The sequence below is a fragment of the Epinephelus moara genome, chromosome 2 (assembly GCF_006386435.1).
Source record: "Epinephelus moara isolate mb chromosome 2, YSFRI_EMoa_1.0, whole genome shotgun sequence".
In the NCBI taxonomy this organism is placed as follows: Eukaryota; Metazoa; Chordata; class Actinopteri; order Perciformes; family Serranidae; genus Epinephelus; species Epinephelus moara.
In genome coordinates, this window is record NC_065507.1 from 2,023,006 (window position 1) to 2,035,523 (window position 12,518).

Consider the following 12,518-nt stretch of genomic DNA (forward strand, 5'->3'; position numbering starts at 1 on the left):
GAAATCAGTGCGCTCATACCTTCTCCGGGCAGAGCCGCGCCCCGCTGCGCTCCTGATTGGCTGCAGATTAGCTGCCGTCAAACACAGACAGGTGAATCAGTGCCGGGCTGTCAGTGAGGAGATGTTGAGTTTATGCAGCTTATTATTGTCTAATATATCCAGTTTGGGGTGTCCAAAGAGAAACTGCCAAAATACATGTTCACATTGTGAGATAAAAACCCAACATTTTGAGTTGTAACATCAGTATTATCAGATGATGGCAGCCATGAGCTTCTGTATTTAATATGTCAAATGTTTTTCTTTTTCTCTCTCTGTCTCTGTGGTTGAGGTGGGCGTCTTTAAATCATTTACCATGGTAATCCATCTAATTGTTTTTAATAGTTTTTGTGTATAGTTTTGTTCTCTTCCAGATCATTTAGTCTGTCTTCACCTGACAATGTAAATATTTCAATGTATTGACACTTGTTATTTAACTAAAGACTACTACCTTTGATTTCCAGTAAACTGAGCTCTGGGACTGTTCGTTATGAAGGGGTGGTGAACAACTGAATAATTTTTATTCATGCAAAAAAAGTACAAAAAAAATACAAGAAACAGCAATAAATAATAATCTTCCTATCTGCGGCCGAGACACTGCTGCCCCAGCAGACTACTCCGTAAAAGATGGCTGATGCCACCACAGTGTCAAAGAAGGTCTTCAGGAGCGCCCCCTGCACTCCAAAAGACCTGAGCCGCCTCAGCAGGTAGAGTCTGCTTTGGCCTTCCCTGTACAGTGCTGTTATGTGATTAGTCCAGTCCAGTTTACTGTTAAGATGAACACCCAGGTACTTTTCAACTGTCAGTCCTGGTTCAGTTCTCTGTACTCCCTGTTGTCCCCATCTGTGATGAGGCTGACGATGGCAGAGTTGTCAGAGAACTTCTGTAGGTGACAGGTGGGGGTGTGGTGTGAAAAGTCTGCAGTGTAGAGGGTGAAGAGGAACAGTGCCAGCACCATCCCCTGTGGGGCCCCCGTACTGCAGACAACCAAGTCCGATACACAATCCTGGGTCCTAACAGGATCCAGGATGTGAGGTGATTAGCCACCCCTATGTGCTCCAGTTTGTCCCTCAGAAGCGCAGGCTGTATGGCGTTGAAAGCGCTGGAGAAATCAAAGAACACGATTCTCACAGAGCTTCCGGGCTTCTCCAGGTGAGAAAGGGCTCTATGCAGGAGGAAGATGACGGCGTCATCCACCCCAGTGCCAGGCTGGTAGGCAAACTGCAGCGGGTCCATTGAAGGGCCTACTGCGGGGCGGAGACGAGACAGGACAAGGCGCTCCAGAGTCTTCAGGTGTGATGTTAATGCCACCGGTCTGAAGCTGCTGAAGTCCTTGGGGTGCGGAGTCTTGGGCACAGGTACCACGCAGGATGTCTTCCACAGCTGTGGAAGAATGAGGTCACAGATACAAGTGTCCAAAATGAGTTTCCTCCGTGGGGTGACTGGGCTCAGCCTTAGAGATAGGGTGAAGAGCTCGGACATCTGGAGGGAGCTCGGAGTAGAGCTGCTGCTCCTTGGCATCGAAAGGGGTCAGTTGAGGTGATTCGGGCATCTGATCAGGATCCTCCTGGGCGCCTCCTGTTAGAGGTGTTCCGGGCGCGTCCCACTGTTACGAGGCCCCGGGGCAGACCCAGAACACGCTGAAGGGATTACATATCTCATCTGGCCTGGGAACGTCTCGGGGTCCTCCAGGAGGAGCTGGAAAGTGTTGCTGGGGAGAGGGACGTCTGGGGTGCTTTGCTCAGCCTGCTGCCCCCGCGACCCGGCCCCGGATAAGCGGATGAAATGGATGGATGGATGGATGGATGGATGGATGCCTGCTTTTGTGTATTTTACAGTTGCCTTTTGTTAATGAAGCACTGCATCGCATCACGAGATGTGCTAGCTTAGATGATCGCTTGTTTAGGTTATGTTTATGAGCTCTCTGAATTGTTTATCAGACTTGTTTGAAGGAGTAATATCATGAATGTTTATTTTATAAGAATTGAGTTTAAATATATTTTCCTTTGTTAATTTTCAAAACCACACATTTACTGTCAGTGTTGTAAACTTCCTGCATTTGGAGATTAAAGTATCCTCTCAGACTCCACTCTCTGGCCCAAATCATTCACTCCATTGATGTCCAACTCAAACCAGTGTATCCCTGAGGTCCTGACGTCCTCGCACTCATTGCAACGGCTCCAATACCAACATATTATGTGGTATGTGAAATAAAATTAGAAAAATAAAATTAAAAAAGTTATGGTGAAGGAAGTGACTCAAGAAAAAATAATTTTAGCTTTGGGGAGGGTCAAAACAAAACAAGTCACACCTCAGCCACCTGCGTCCTCTGACAAGTAATATACAGTCCCTAACTTTAGCTAAATCTGCAGAGGACCTGGAGCCAGTATTACTTAGCTTTTCCCTCATTGTCTGCCTGCCAGGTTTGTTTTACTGTACATGAGTTTATATTTAATGTCATATTTTGCCCCTTTGAACTGTACACCTGTGGGGGCGGAGCTGAAGCTGTTTACCTGGGAGATGCCACCACAATAAAAGGAAGTGTACATAAAGTAGGAATAAAGTTGACAACGTGCTGTAAATTCACTTTGACAGTTTGGACCACACATGTCGATATAACATGTTCATGATGTGTGTTTGTTAATATAAGTCATGTGAGGTGTTGCATCCTTCCTGCCGCCGCTGGGGGGCCGCAGGACGTGCTGTCGCCCACTGATGCTGATCCAGAGGAGCTCCACGTGGTTTGGGTCCAGGGTAAAAGCGGAGCAGAGAGCTGAGCTCAGCGAGAGGCTTCCAGAGCAACACCATGTCTCTGTACCGCAACTCCGCCTGGTTCCTGAAGGGAGTGACCGAGTTCACCAGGTAAGATAAAGTCTTCATCTGATCTGTGTGTGTGTCTGCTGACTGAGACTGCACTCAGGTGTGTTAGAGGATGGACAGAGGCTGTGACCTGCTGCTGTGTCCTGCTGCTGTGTCCTACTGTGTGTGTGTGTGTGTGTGTGTGTGTGTGTGTAGGGACATTTTATTATCATTAATTCAGATCAGTACACAGTAATAACTTTTCTGGAAACAGTAATGCATCATAGGATGTAACTGGAAAAAATTAAGAAACTCAATATGGAAGAAAATTTAAAAATTGAATCAGAGCTGCAACGATTAATCGAATAGTTTCCATCTATTGAATTAATCGCCAACTAATTTGATAAGTTATTAATCAATCCATTTTATTTATTAGTTTTCATATTTAAGAAAACATAGACAAAAGTACAGGAAAACATTTTTTTCCTCACACCCTGGGAACAAACAGTCAGATTAAATCCAGAATGAGATAATAATGTGTCCACATAAAAAAAGAAATTGAATAAAATAAAACAGACAGCCTCACAGCTGTTCAAGCAGATATGTGATGAAGGGTTGACGTACCCCTCTAAAATTTGTCCTGAAGTCCTCCTTTTCTAGCTTCAAAATATTGTAGTGTGTCTCTGGATCTGAGTCATTTTTTTAAGGAGAAAATTTCTCTGATTCCAGCTTTTTAAAACGTGAATCTTGTCTGTCCTCGTTTCTCCTCTGTGACAGTAAACCGAATATCTTTGGGTTGTGGATAAAACCAGTTTATTTGAGGACGTCATGTTTGGCTTTGGGAAACACTGACTGACTTTTTCACCATTTTCTGACATCTGATAGACCAAACAACTAATCGATTAATCGTGATAGTGAAAATAACTGTTAGTTGCAGCCCTAGATGAAATACTTTATGATGTAATGGCTAATAATATCTCCTAATATTAAATTCTGCTTTTTGCTTAATGATTTTGTTGTAATTTTATTTCTGATTCTAATGGGAGTAAACATCACAGGGCACTAACAGATAAATGTTCTGATATTTAACATTTACAGGCGCCATTCTCTGCAAAATAAAACTAGCTATAAGTTAAGGCTTTTTTCCATTTATTTACACAAACATGATAGAAAATACAGCTAAAACAGTTGAAAAATTCTGCAGAAGACGTTAGAAGACAAATATGAAGGTACCTCCCCTATTAATTAACAACAATCATACACTAAAGAAAAAGATAAAAGCAAGGTTTGCACCACTGAGCAAGAGTTACAGACTAAGAAGTGATACACCATTGTTAGAGATGTACAATTTACACAAAAACAAACAAATTCAAATGAATCAGTGAAGTGCTAAGGGAGTTCTTTTCAGATGTTTTTCTAGTTGTCTGTATCAATAGATCCTAAGAGATTTACCCACAAGGCCCCATTTTCTGCCCTACATATTATAAGAGGGCCCGCTGCCTCACCTCACGGGCCCCAGTGCCACCGCCCTGCCTGCACTGTCCATATTTACGCCCCTGAATGTGAGGATGTGCTGCTTTTCTTTGCTTCGTAACATGTTTGGCTCTTTGGACTGTTGATCGGGCAAAATAATCATTGATATCAAACAAGTGTGTGCAGGTGATAAGAGGTTTGGTGAGGTCAAAGGTTATTTAAGGGCTGGAACTTTGAAAGGGATAAGATGAGGTTTTGACCTTTTGTCTGCTGCTACATCAGTGAACAGAACGTAACGGCAGCACCGCTTTGAATATTATTGATTTTTGATTTGAGCAAACTTCATCGTGACTCAGCAGGAGCCATGTAAGACCATACATCAGCTGCTCAACCCCAAAGAGGCCCTAAACGCTTTATCAGTCCTGATCTGATCTATGGTGGCCCTAAGGCGCCTTTCCTCATCAGCGTGCAGCACGCCAAGTTGTGTGAAGAGGTGCTTTTGTGATTGTTTCCCTTCTCCCCTTTGTTCTGTGTTATCTTTTCTCCCAGAGAGCTGCCCGGCAACCCGCTCTGACCCTACACTAATAGCTCTCTGCATGACACCATCGAACAGAGCGGGCATTTAGCCTCCGACTTACCCCCCGCCCTGTCCCTTTATCCCCCCACTTCAGCCGCCCTCAACAATGGCATCCAGGACAATGGGGGGAATTGAAGTCCTTGGTGCTACACATGCTCACACACACACACGCGCACACACACCGATCCTGTTGTCACCGTCGGTAGTCTGACCCCAAACCCCTTCTCACCAGAGATGATGCCAGGCACACTCTCGTCTTCATTGTATCTGTACAGTAAAGCTGTGAGGAGACGTACAGTACACAGGCTGACCTCAAACACTGACCCGTTCTGAACTGAACTAACACACACACACATACACACACTTTTTCTCTCCATTTATAGCCCTTTAATCTCAGCATCACTCAGCTGAGCCCTGAGGCAGAGCTTTACAGCGGATGCATGGATGCATTAAATGTGCAGATGTTGCTGACATGAATATAACGCAGTTGATGGTCATATGTCTCGCAGGAATGCCTTCCTGTCAGCCTCCAAGAGGTTCGTGGAGAAGGACCTGGAGGTGTCTGTGGCTGGACGCTCCTTCATGATAACAGGAGCCAACAGCGGCATTGGGAAAGCTACCGCCATGGCCATCGCTAAGAAAGGTGCTGATCCTATTACAGATCAACTCACATCCTCCTCAGATACCAGCATTAGTTTATTTTTAATTAGTTGGACCTGATAAGTATAAAAACACCCTAAACATTTTCTTTGAACAGTGAGTAGTTTTGAAAAGACAACGATGTCTTCATATGAAGATAATGGGTTTATTATTATTATTATTATTATTATAATTATTATGAATAATAATTATAATAATATTAATAATCTTTATTTATAAAGCACTTCTAAAACAGAGTTACAAAATGCTTTACATGTCAACAATTTAAACAGACAAGACAGAGCCTCTGGGCCCTGACAGGAAATGCTCTGTCCCCTTTAGTTTTCAATCGGGCCTCTGGAACAGGCAGAAGGACCCCAAAGTACGTCCTGGTGTGTACGGTACTAAGAGGTCAGAGATTTAGCTGGGAGAGAAACCATGAAGAGCCTTAAAAGCAATCAGTAAAATCTTAAAATCTATTCTAAAACATACTGGAAGCCAGTAAAGAGGCTGAAACTGGAGTGATGTCATCACGTCTCTGGCAGCTGGATTCTTTACAGTCTGGAGTCAATTAAGAGATTTTTGATTCAGGCATGAAAAGAAGCTATTGTAGTGATTTAAGCATGATGAGATGAAGGCGTGTAAAACTGTCTCTGTCTTTAAAAGTCAAAATGTATTGTAGCTTTGTGACATGCAGTTCAAAACTTAAATTACTGTCAAACCAGACTCGAAGCAACATGTTTGACATTATCCACTAGGGGACCAGCTGAAGGCAGAATTTGTTGAGTAACATGCTGGGGCCCGATGACAACAATCTCTGTTTTTTCAGCAGAAGAAAATGTTTTGACATCCGGCTTTTAACATCAGTAAGGCAGTCACTGAGTGAACACATCATTCAAGGGTCTGTGGATCTAACAGGCATGTACATATGTGTATCATCTGCATAAAACTGAAAAGAGACACCATGTCTCTGAATAATGTGCCCAAGGGGAAGCAGGTACAAGGAGAATAAAACTGGTCCCAGAACTGACCCCTGGGGCACACCGTACTTAAGAGATGAAAACGAAGAGAAGTGGTAATAGTCATAAGTATGTAATAAATATAAAACTGTTTATTTCAATGCCTGAACATTGTTGTGTAAGAAACTAAATTACAAACAATGTTGTGTAACTCTGTGGGTCAGGGGTCACCGTTCAAGTCTAAAGCTGTTCAAAACCATTTATTTCAACACCTGAAAAATGGCCTTGCAAAAACTAAATTACAAATAATGCAACATGTCAAAAAGCCTTGTGATTTTTTTTGTCATTTTGTAATTCTGTATGAACTTTTCTTGCTCCATCCTCCGAGCTAGGAATGTCCCTCTATCTGTAGGAACGGTCTGTCACACTTGGCTGGAGGCGCAGGTTGGCTACCCCTGAAGGGGCACCTCTCTAGCAACCAGTCCATGTTACATGTTTGGTCCGTACAGGGACTTGAACCGGCAACCTTCTGGTTCCCGAGACAAGTTACACGTCACATGTAAAACCTTAAACTCATGCACAGCAGTTCTCCAACCATGGAGCGTGACAAACAGGCCCACTGCACCTCAGTCTTGCCTTTTATGACTTGATGGCAGCTGCTAACACACCTGATCTCCCACACTGTAAATGTCACACACTACAGTAAAGTAAAGTATAAACATTAAGTATGTCCAGGTAAAAACCATTAGCTCTTACTCATTCCCCTTTAATAAGAATAAATGTGTCTTCAAATACTGTTTTCCTCAGCTGGGAAAGAATGACATTTGTTCCATCTCCATCACAGGTGGAACGATTCACATGGTGTGCAGGAACAAGGACAAGGCCGAGGAGGCGAGGGCTGATATCGTCAAGGAGACGGGAAATAAAGTACAGTATGACTCACTTCTCTACAGGCATTTTAAAAACACACGGGGACAGACAATGTTCAAATTGTCTGGTTCCACAACGTGACACTGTTTATTATTCTAAATGGCTGGCGTCATTACAGGAGGTCTACGTCCACATCCTGGACCTGTCTGAGACCAAGAAGGTCTGGGAGTTCGCTGAGGCCTTCAAGAGGAAGTACAAGACCCTCAATGTACTGGTGAGTTTCCTGTTTTCACATTTGGAAATACACGGTAATGTGATTATTGATTCAATTTTTTGTTGGTAGGTACTTCACTTTTCCTCTCTCTTTTTCTTTGTTACCTTTTCTTGGTCTGTCTTGGATCAATAAAAACCAGACGTAATGACCTCATGTGTTGTAATCTGTGCAGATCAATAACGCAGGCTCCATCATGAGTCAGAGGGAAGTAAACGCCGAGGGGCTTGAGAAGAGCTTTGCCACCAACGTCCTCAGTGAGTCAAAGGACGGGGTGAGGTGTGAAGAAAACGATGATGAGGTAGAACGATGGGAAAGTTATGATGTTTTTTTTTTTCAATCAGGTGTTTACATCCTCACCAAGAGCCTCGTCCCTCTGCTGGAGAAGAGCACAGATCCCAGAGTGGTGAGAAGTTTTACTGTGCTTACTATTTTAAAAACTTTTAGGAACAGTTAACAGACTTTAAATATTGCAGCGTAATCCATCATTTTAATGAACATTTAATGGCTGCTGGGTTGTGGCTATTTAATGGTTCATTGCAGGTCACACCAATGAGACATGACCTCAGAAATCATTCTGAAAATTAGTTTAAAAAAATCAGACATATAGAGGTTTTTTTTTTTTTTTGCTTTTTGATTACAGACTGCAATAATATCCAATAATATATTTATTATTTCAGTGTAAAAATGATGCTGTGTAGTCAGCAGTGGAGGATGTCTTTAGTAAAGTAAAAACAATACCACAAAAAAAAAAAACCCCACTGCATTCAACAGTAGTATTATTTTAACCCTTTGAAACCTGAAATGACATCACTTTTCTTGTGCTGCTTTCAGACACCTTTAGAAAACATTAATAAAATATAAAATAAACTAGGAATAAAAGAAAAAAGCTATATAAATAAAAATATAAATGATATTTATAATTATTACTATTACATATTTAAAATTATGTTACAGAATTATGATGATTTTAAAGCACTTTTTCCAGGTCATTTCCTTGTTTGTTTTCAACTTCTTCTTTTTTTTCTTTTCTTTTTACTAATTTGGTAGCAAGTTGGTTCGATTTCTTTCAACAAAAAAAAAACACTGGGAAAAAAGACAATCAGCAACATCTAAGTTTAGCAATTAATAATAAAAAAATAAAATAGGGGAATTAAATTTAAAATGATGGCACATAATTATTATAATTTTCAAGCACTTTTTCCAGGTCATTTCCTTGTTTGTTTTTAACTTTATTATTATTATTTTATTTTTTTTTCTTTACTAATTTGGTAAATGGGAATAAAGGCAATGAGCAACAACTAAGAAAACCAGAATTGTTGAAAAATAATAATAAAAAAATATATGGTAAAAAGAAGAAATCTGGAGGAAAATTACATGTATAATTATTCTTATTACATATTTAAAATTGTGGTACAGAGTTATTATAATTTTTAAGCACTTTTCCAGGTCATTTCCTTGTTTGTTTGTGTTCTTTTTTTAATAATTTTCTTGTTTTTATTTTTCACTTATTAATTTCTTGCTGATTTTATGGGTAATTTCTTCTTTCGTTGCTCATTGCCTTTAAGCACCGTTAGCTGCTAGCCGCCAGCTCAGGCGCCTCCATGTTGTTTACAGTACATAAATATCATATGAAACTGGGTATTATACCATTCTCGTATCAACCTCAGCTCCCTCTTCTGTCCTGTTTCCCTTCATCCATGTTTCAGATCACAGTATCATCAGGGGGAATGTTGGTGCAGAAGCTCCGGACAGGAAACCTGCAGTCTGACAGGGGCCGCTATGACGGCACCATGGTCTACGCCCAGCACAAAGTAAGACGTGAGATTGAGACATGCTGATCCATGTCTTAAGACTCAACTGAGGAATGTAGGAAACAGACAAGGCGTATAAAATGTTGGCCACATTTAAAGATGCTGCATCAAAATACTGGCAAGTGGAAGTTTTAGTCTGAAAACATTATTAAGAGTACCAGTCTTCTAAAGCTAGCTAAATCCTGTTTTGATTGATGTCATAGAGAGCTGTGATTCATCAAATGCCACCTGGGCAAAGATGCCTCATATCTGAGTCTATTCCATATGTTTTGTGGTGATAATTTGAAATGTGCAGCATTAGGATGGTTGGCTTAAATAACACTGACATGTGAGTGTCACCTGCTGAGGGACCAACCTTTCTGACGTCCTCAGGATCTCACTTGAGATGCATTTATTTGTGTGTGTGTGTGTGTGTGTGTGCGTTTCAGAGGCAGCAGGTGGTGATGACAGAGCAGCTGGCGAAGGCTCACACAAACATCCACTTCTCCGTCATGCATCCTGGCTGGGTTGACACTCCAGGTACCGCCCCCTCTCACACACACACGCACAACACTAAAAATGAGCAGCCATAACTTTTTAGACAAATTAAACAAAATCATTCTCTATCCACGGACAATCATAGTTCAGAGGGAGCTGAGCCAGAGAGCGAAGCTTTCAATTTACTGGTCCATCTGTGTCCCAACCCTCACCTATGGTCATGAGCTCTGGGTAGTGACTGAAAGAATGAGATCACGGATACAAGCAGCCAAAATGAGTTTCCTCTGTAGGGTGTCTGGGCTCAGCCTTAGAGATAGGGGGAGGAGTCAGACATCTGGAGGGAGCTCGGAGTAGAGCTGCTGCTCCTTCGTGTCAAAAAGGGGTTAGTTTGAGGTGCTCCAGGCACGTCCCACTGGTAGGAGGCCCCGGGGCAGACCCAGAACACACTGGAGGGATTATATATCTCATCTGGCCTGGGAACGCCTTGGTGTCCTCCGGGAGGAGCTGGAAAGTGTTGCTGGGGAGAGGGACGTGTGGGGAGCTTTGCTTGCCTGGCTGACCCTGCGACCCGGCCCCAGATAAGTGGATGAAAACGGATGGGTGTCATTCTGTATTCAAAACAATCATTAGCCATTATAGTGTCCTAATACTTGCAAGTTTGTTCCTGTCCCTCTGTGTCAATGTCTTTCTGTCCCAGCGGTGGCCAACGCCATGCCAGACTTCCATAGCTCCATGAAGGACAGTCTGCGGGCCCCAGAGCAGGGGGCCGACACCGTGGTTTGGCTGGCTGTCTCCGAGGCTGCAACCACAAACCCCAGTGGACGTTTCTACCAGGGTATGTTGTATTACTAAAGCAATCTCTGTCATTTTCATTTACCTGCTCATCTATTAGGGATTTGTGTTAAAATAAAGAGACATAAATACAATCTTAGTATCTCAAGATTGTTAAAACAGTGAGAAGGGGAGAAGAAGAGAAGAGTGACGAATACTACTGGCTGAATTTTGTGTGGATCAGTTGTGGGTTTGCATGGTGTGTGTGTGTGTGTGTGTGTGAGAGAGTTTGGCCTGTGTCCATTGCAGCTGGAGTGGGCTGCTTTTGGTGCCAGATACTGCTAGAGAGTACAGTGCCTCTGTGAGCACACACACACACACAAGTGCACTTTAGTGTAGACACACACACACACACACACACACACACAATGACCTTGGTGGCCTTGAAGGCGATTGAAGCCTCATATAAAATTCTCACTTCAACAGAGACACAAATGAACTGTATTCATCTTTTAACGTGCTGTAATATGAGGCAGTTATGTCTGTGTCCTCTTTTTTCTTATTTTAGGCAGGTTGGTCCAGCGTCCTGTTTTCAGTGTGTGTATACTATAGTACTAGTATAAAGTGACAGTGACATGGAGACGTGATTGAGGACAGCTGACAGAAGTCTGTTTGGACTTTTTTGAAGGATAGGACTTCATATTTAAAGTGTTTTCCTGAACAGCAGTCAAACTGCTTTTGCATTGCTCTACGTCAACATTCGCTAAGCCCATCTGCTGTAAGTGCTGATATTGTGACATATAACTTTACTGTTATCATAGCAACACTGATTGTTTTTGATTTTGGCATTCTCATGCAAGTTAAAAAAAAACCTGGGATCCTGTTTTGTATATGTTCAGATCAAGACTGGAAACAGTATTTGCTGTCCAGTGTACAATGGGTGGGTTTCCCACTTGGTCCCAAAATTGGTTATGCTAGAGCTTCCTTGGTACCAAGTGGGTATGGGCCAAAATGGGCATGTTATCTGGGGCCCACTTGGGTAAACTGACCCACTGGGCAACTGGCATGGGGCTGATATGGAACTCATGGACAATCCCATATAGGGCCCATTTTCACCCCATTTACTACCCACATGAGCCCCACATACAAATGCTGGTTCTGCATCTCACATGGGAAACAGGTTTTATGTTGCAATCTATGTCACACTGTGAGATGGTCATCCCAAATTTCTGACACTGTCAGAGTTTTATCCCAGGCTGTCTTTGATCGCGAGACTGTGACAACATCCATCCTTGAACCTCTCACACTGTGCGACGTAGGACCACCGTTTTAGAGCCACGACCAAAGATATCACCGTTATCGTTGGTCATCTTTAATCTGGGACGGCCCAAAATTGCAGTGTATATCAGCCTTAACTCAAGATAATCCACAGACCTTGTTCTGAGCAGTTTCATTAAGGAACTGTTTTCTCTCTTCTGAACTACACCCACATGCATCTACAGCTAGCTCACCCAGCACCACTGAGCCAGCTAACATTACAGCTAAGCCGAGGATGGTGCAATTGATGATTATATGTTGCACTGTGACAAGCAGGAGCCTCTTGTCTATGAGTAGATGCACGCTTTGCATGGTGATATGCAGGGGCGGAAATCCCGGGGGGGACAGGGGGAATCATTTGAGACACAATTAATAATTTTTGAACAATGCAGTAGTATTTATTGAAAGCACAATGTAAGCGGTGCTCATTATAATCGCGCAATAATGTGCTATTTAAATCTTAAAAGATTTAGTCCCCCCCTCCCATTCCTAGTAGTGGTATATCCCACACTCTT

At 42.5% G+C, this 12,518-nt stretch overlaps 1 protein-coding gene across 1 annotated transcript in view; it reads left to right on the top strand.

Moving 5' to 3' along the window:
* Positions 1-2,763: 2,763 nt before the first annotated feature.
* The window catches only part of dhrs12la (dehydrogenase/reductase 12-like a), an 11,792-nt gene continuing 2,037 nt past the window's right edge, over positions 2,764-12,518 (top strand). The window contains exons 1-9 of the mRNA XM_050065848.1: positions 2,764-2,898; positions 5,395-5,528; positions 7,328-7,410; positions 7,532-7,627; positions 7,800-7,881; positions 7,969-8,030; positions 9,334-9,438; positions 9,867-9,957; positions 10,613-10,750. Of these exons, the coding sequence (XP_049921805.1) occupies positions 2,843-2,898; positions 5,395-5,528; positions 7,328-7,410; positions 7,532-7,627; positions 7,800-7,881; positions 7,969-8,030; positions 9,334-9,438; positions 9,867-9,957; positions 10,613-10,750 (847 nt within the window). The 5' untranslated portion in view covers positions 2,764-2,842. The remainder of the gene's footprint in view (positions 2,899-5,394; positions 5,529-7,327; positions 7,411-7,531; positions 7,628-7,799; positions 7,882-7,968; positions 8,031-9,333; positions 9,439-9,866; positions 9,958-10,612; positions 10,751-12,518) is intronic.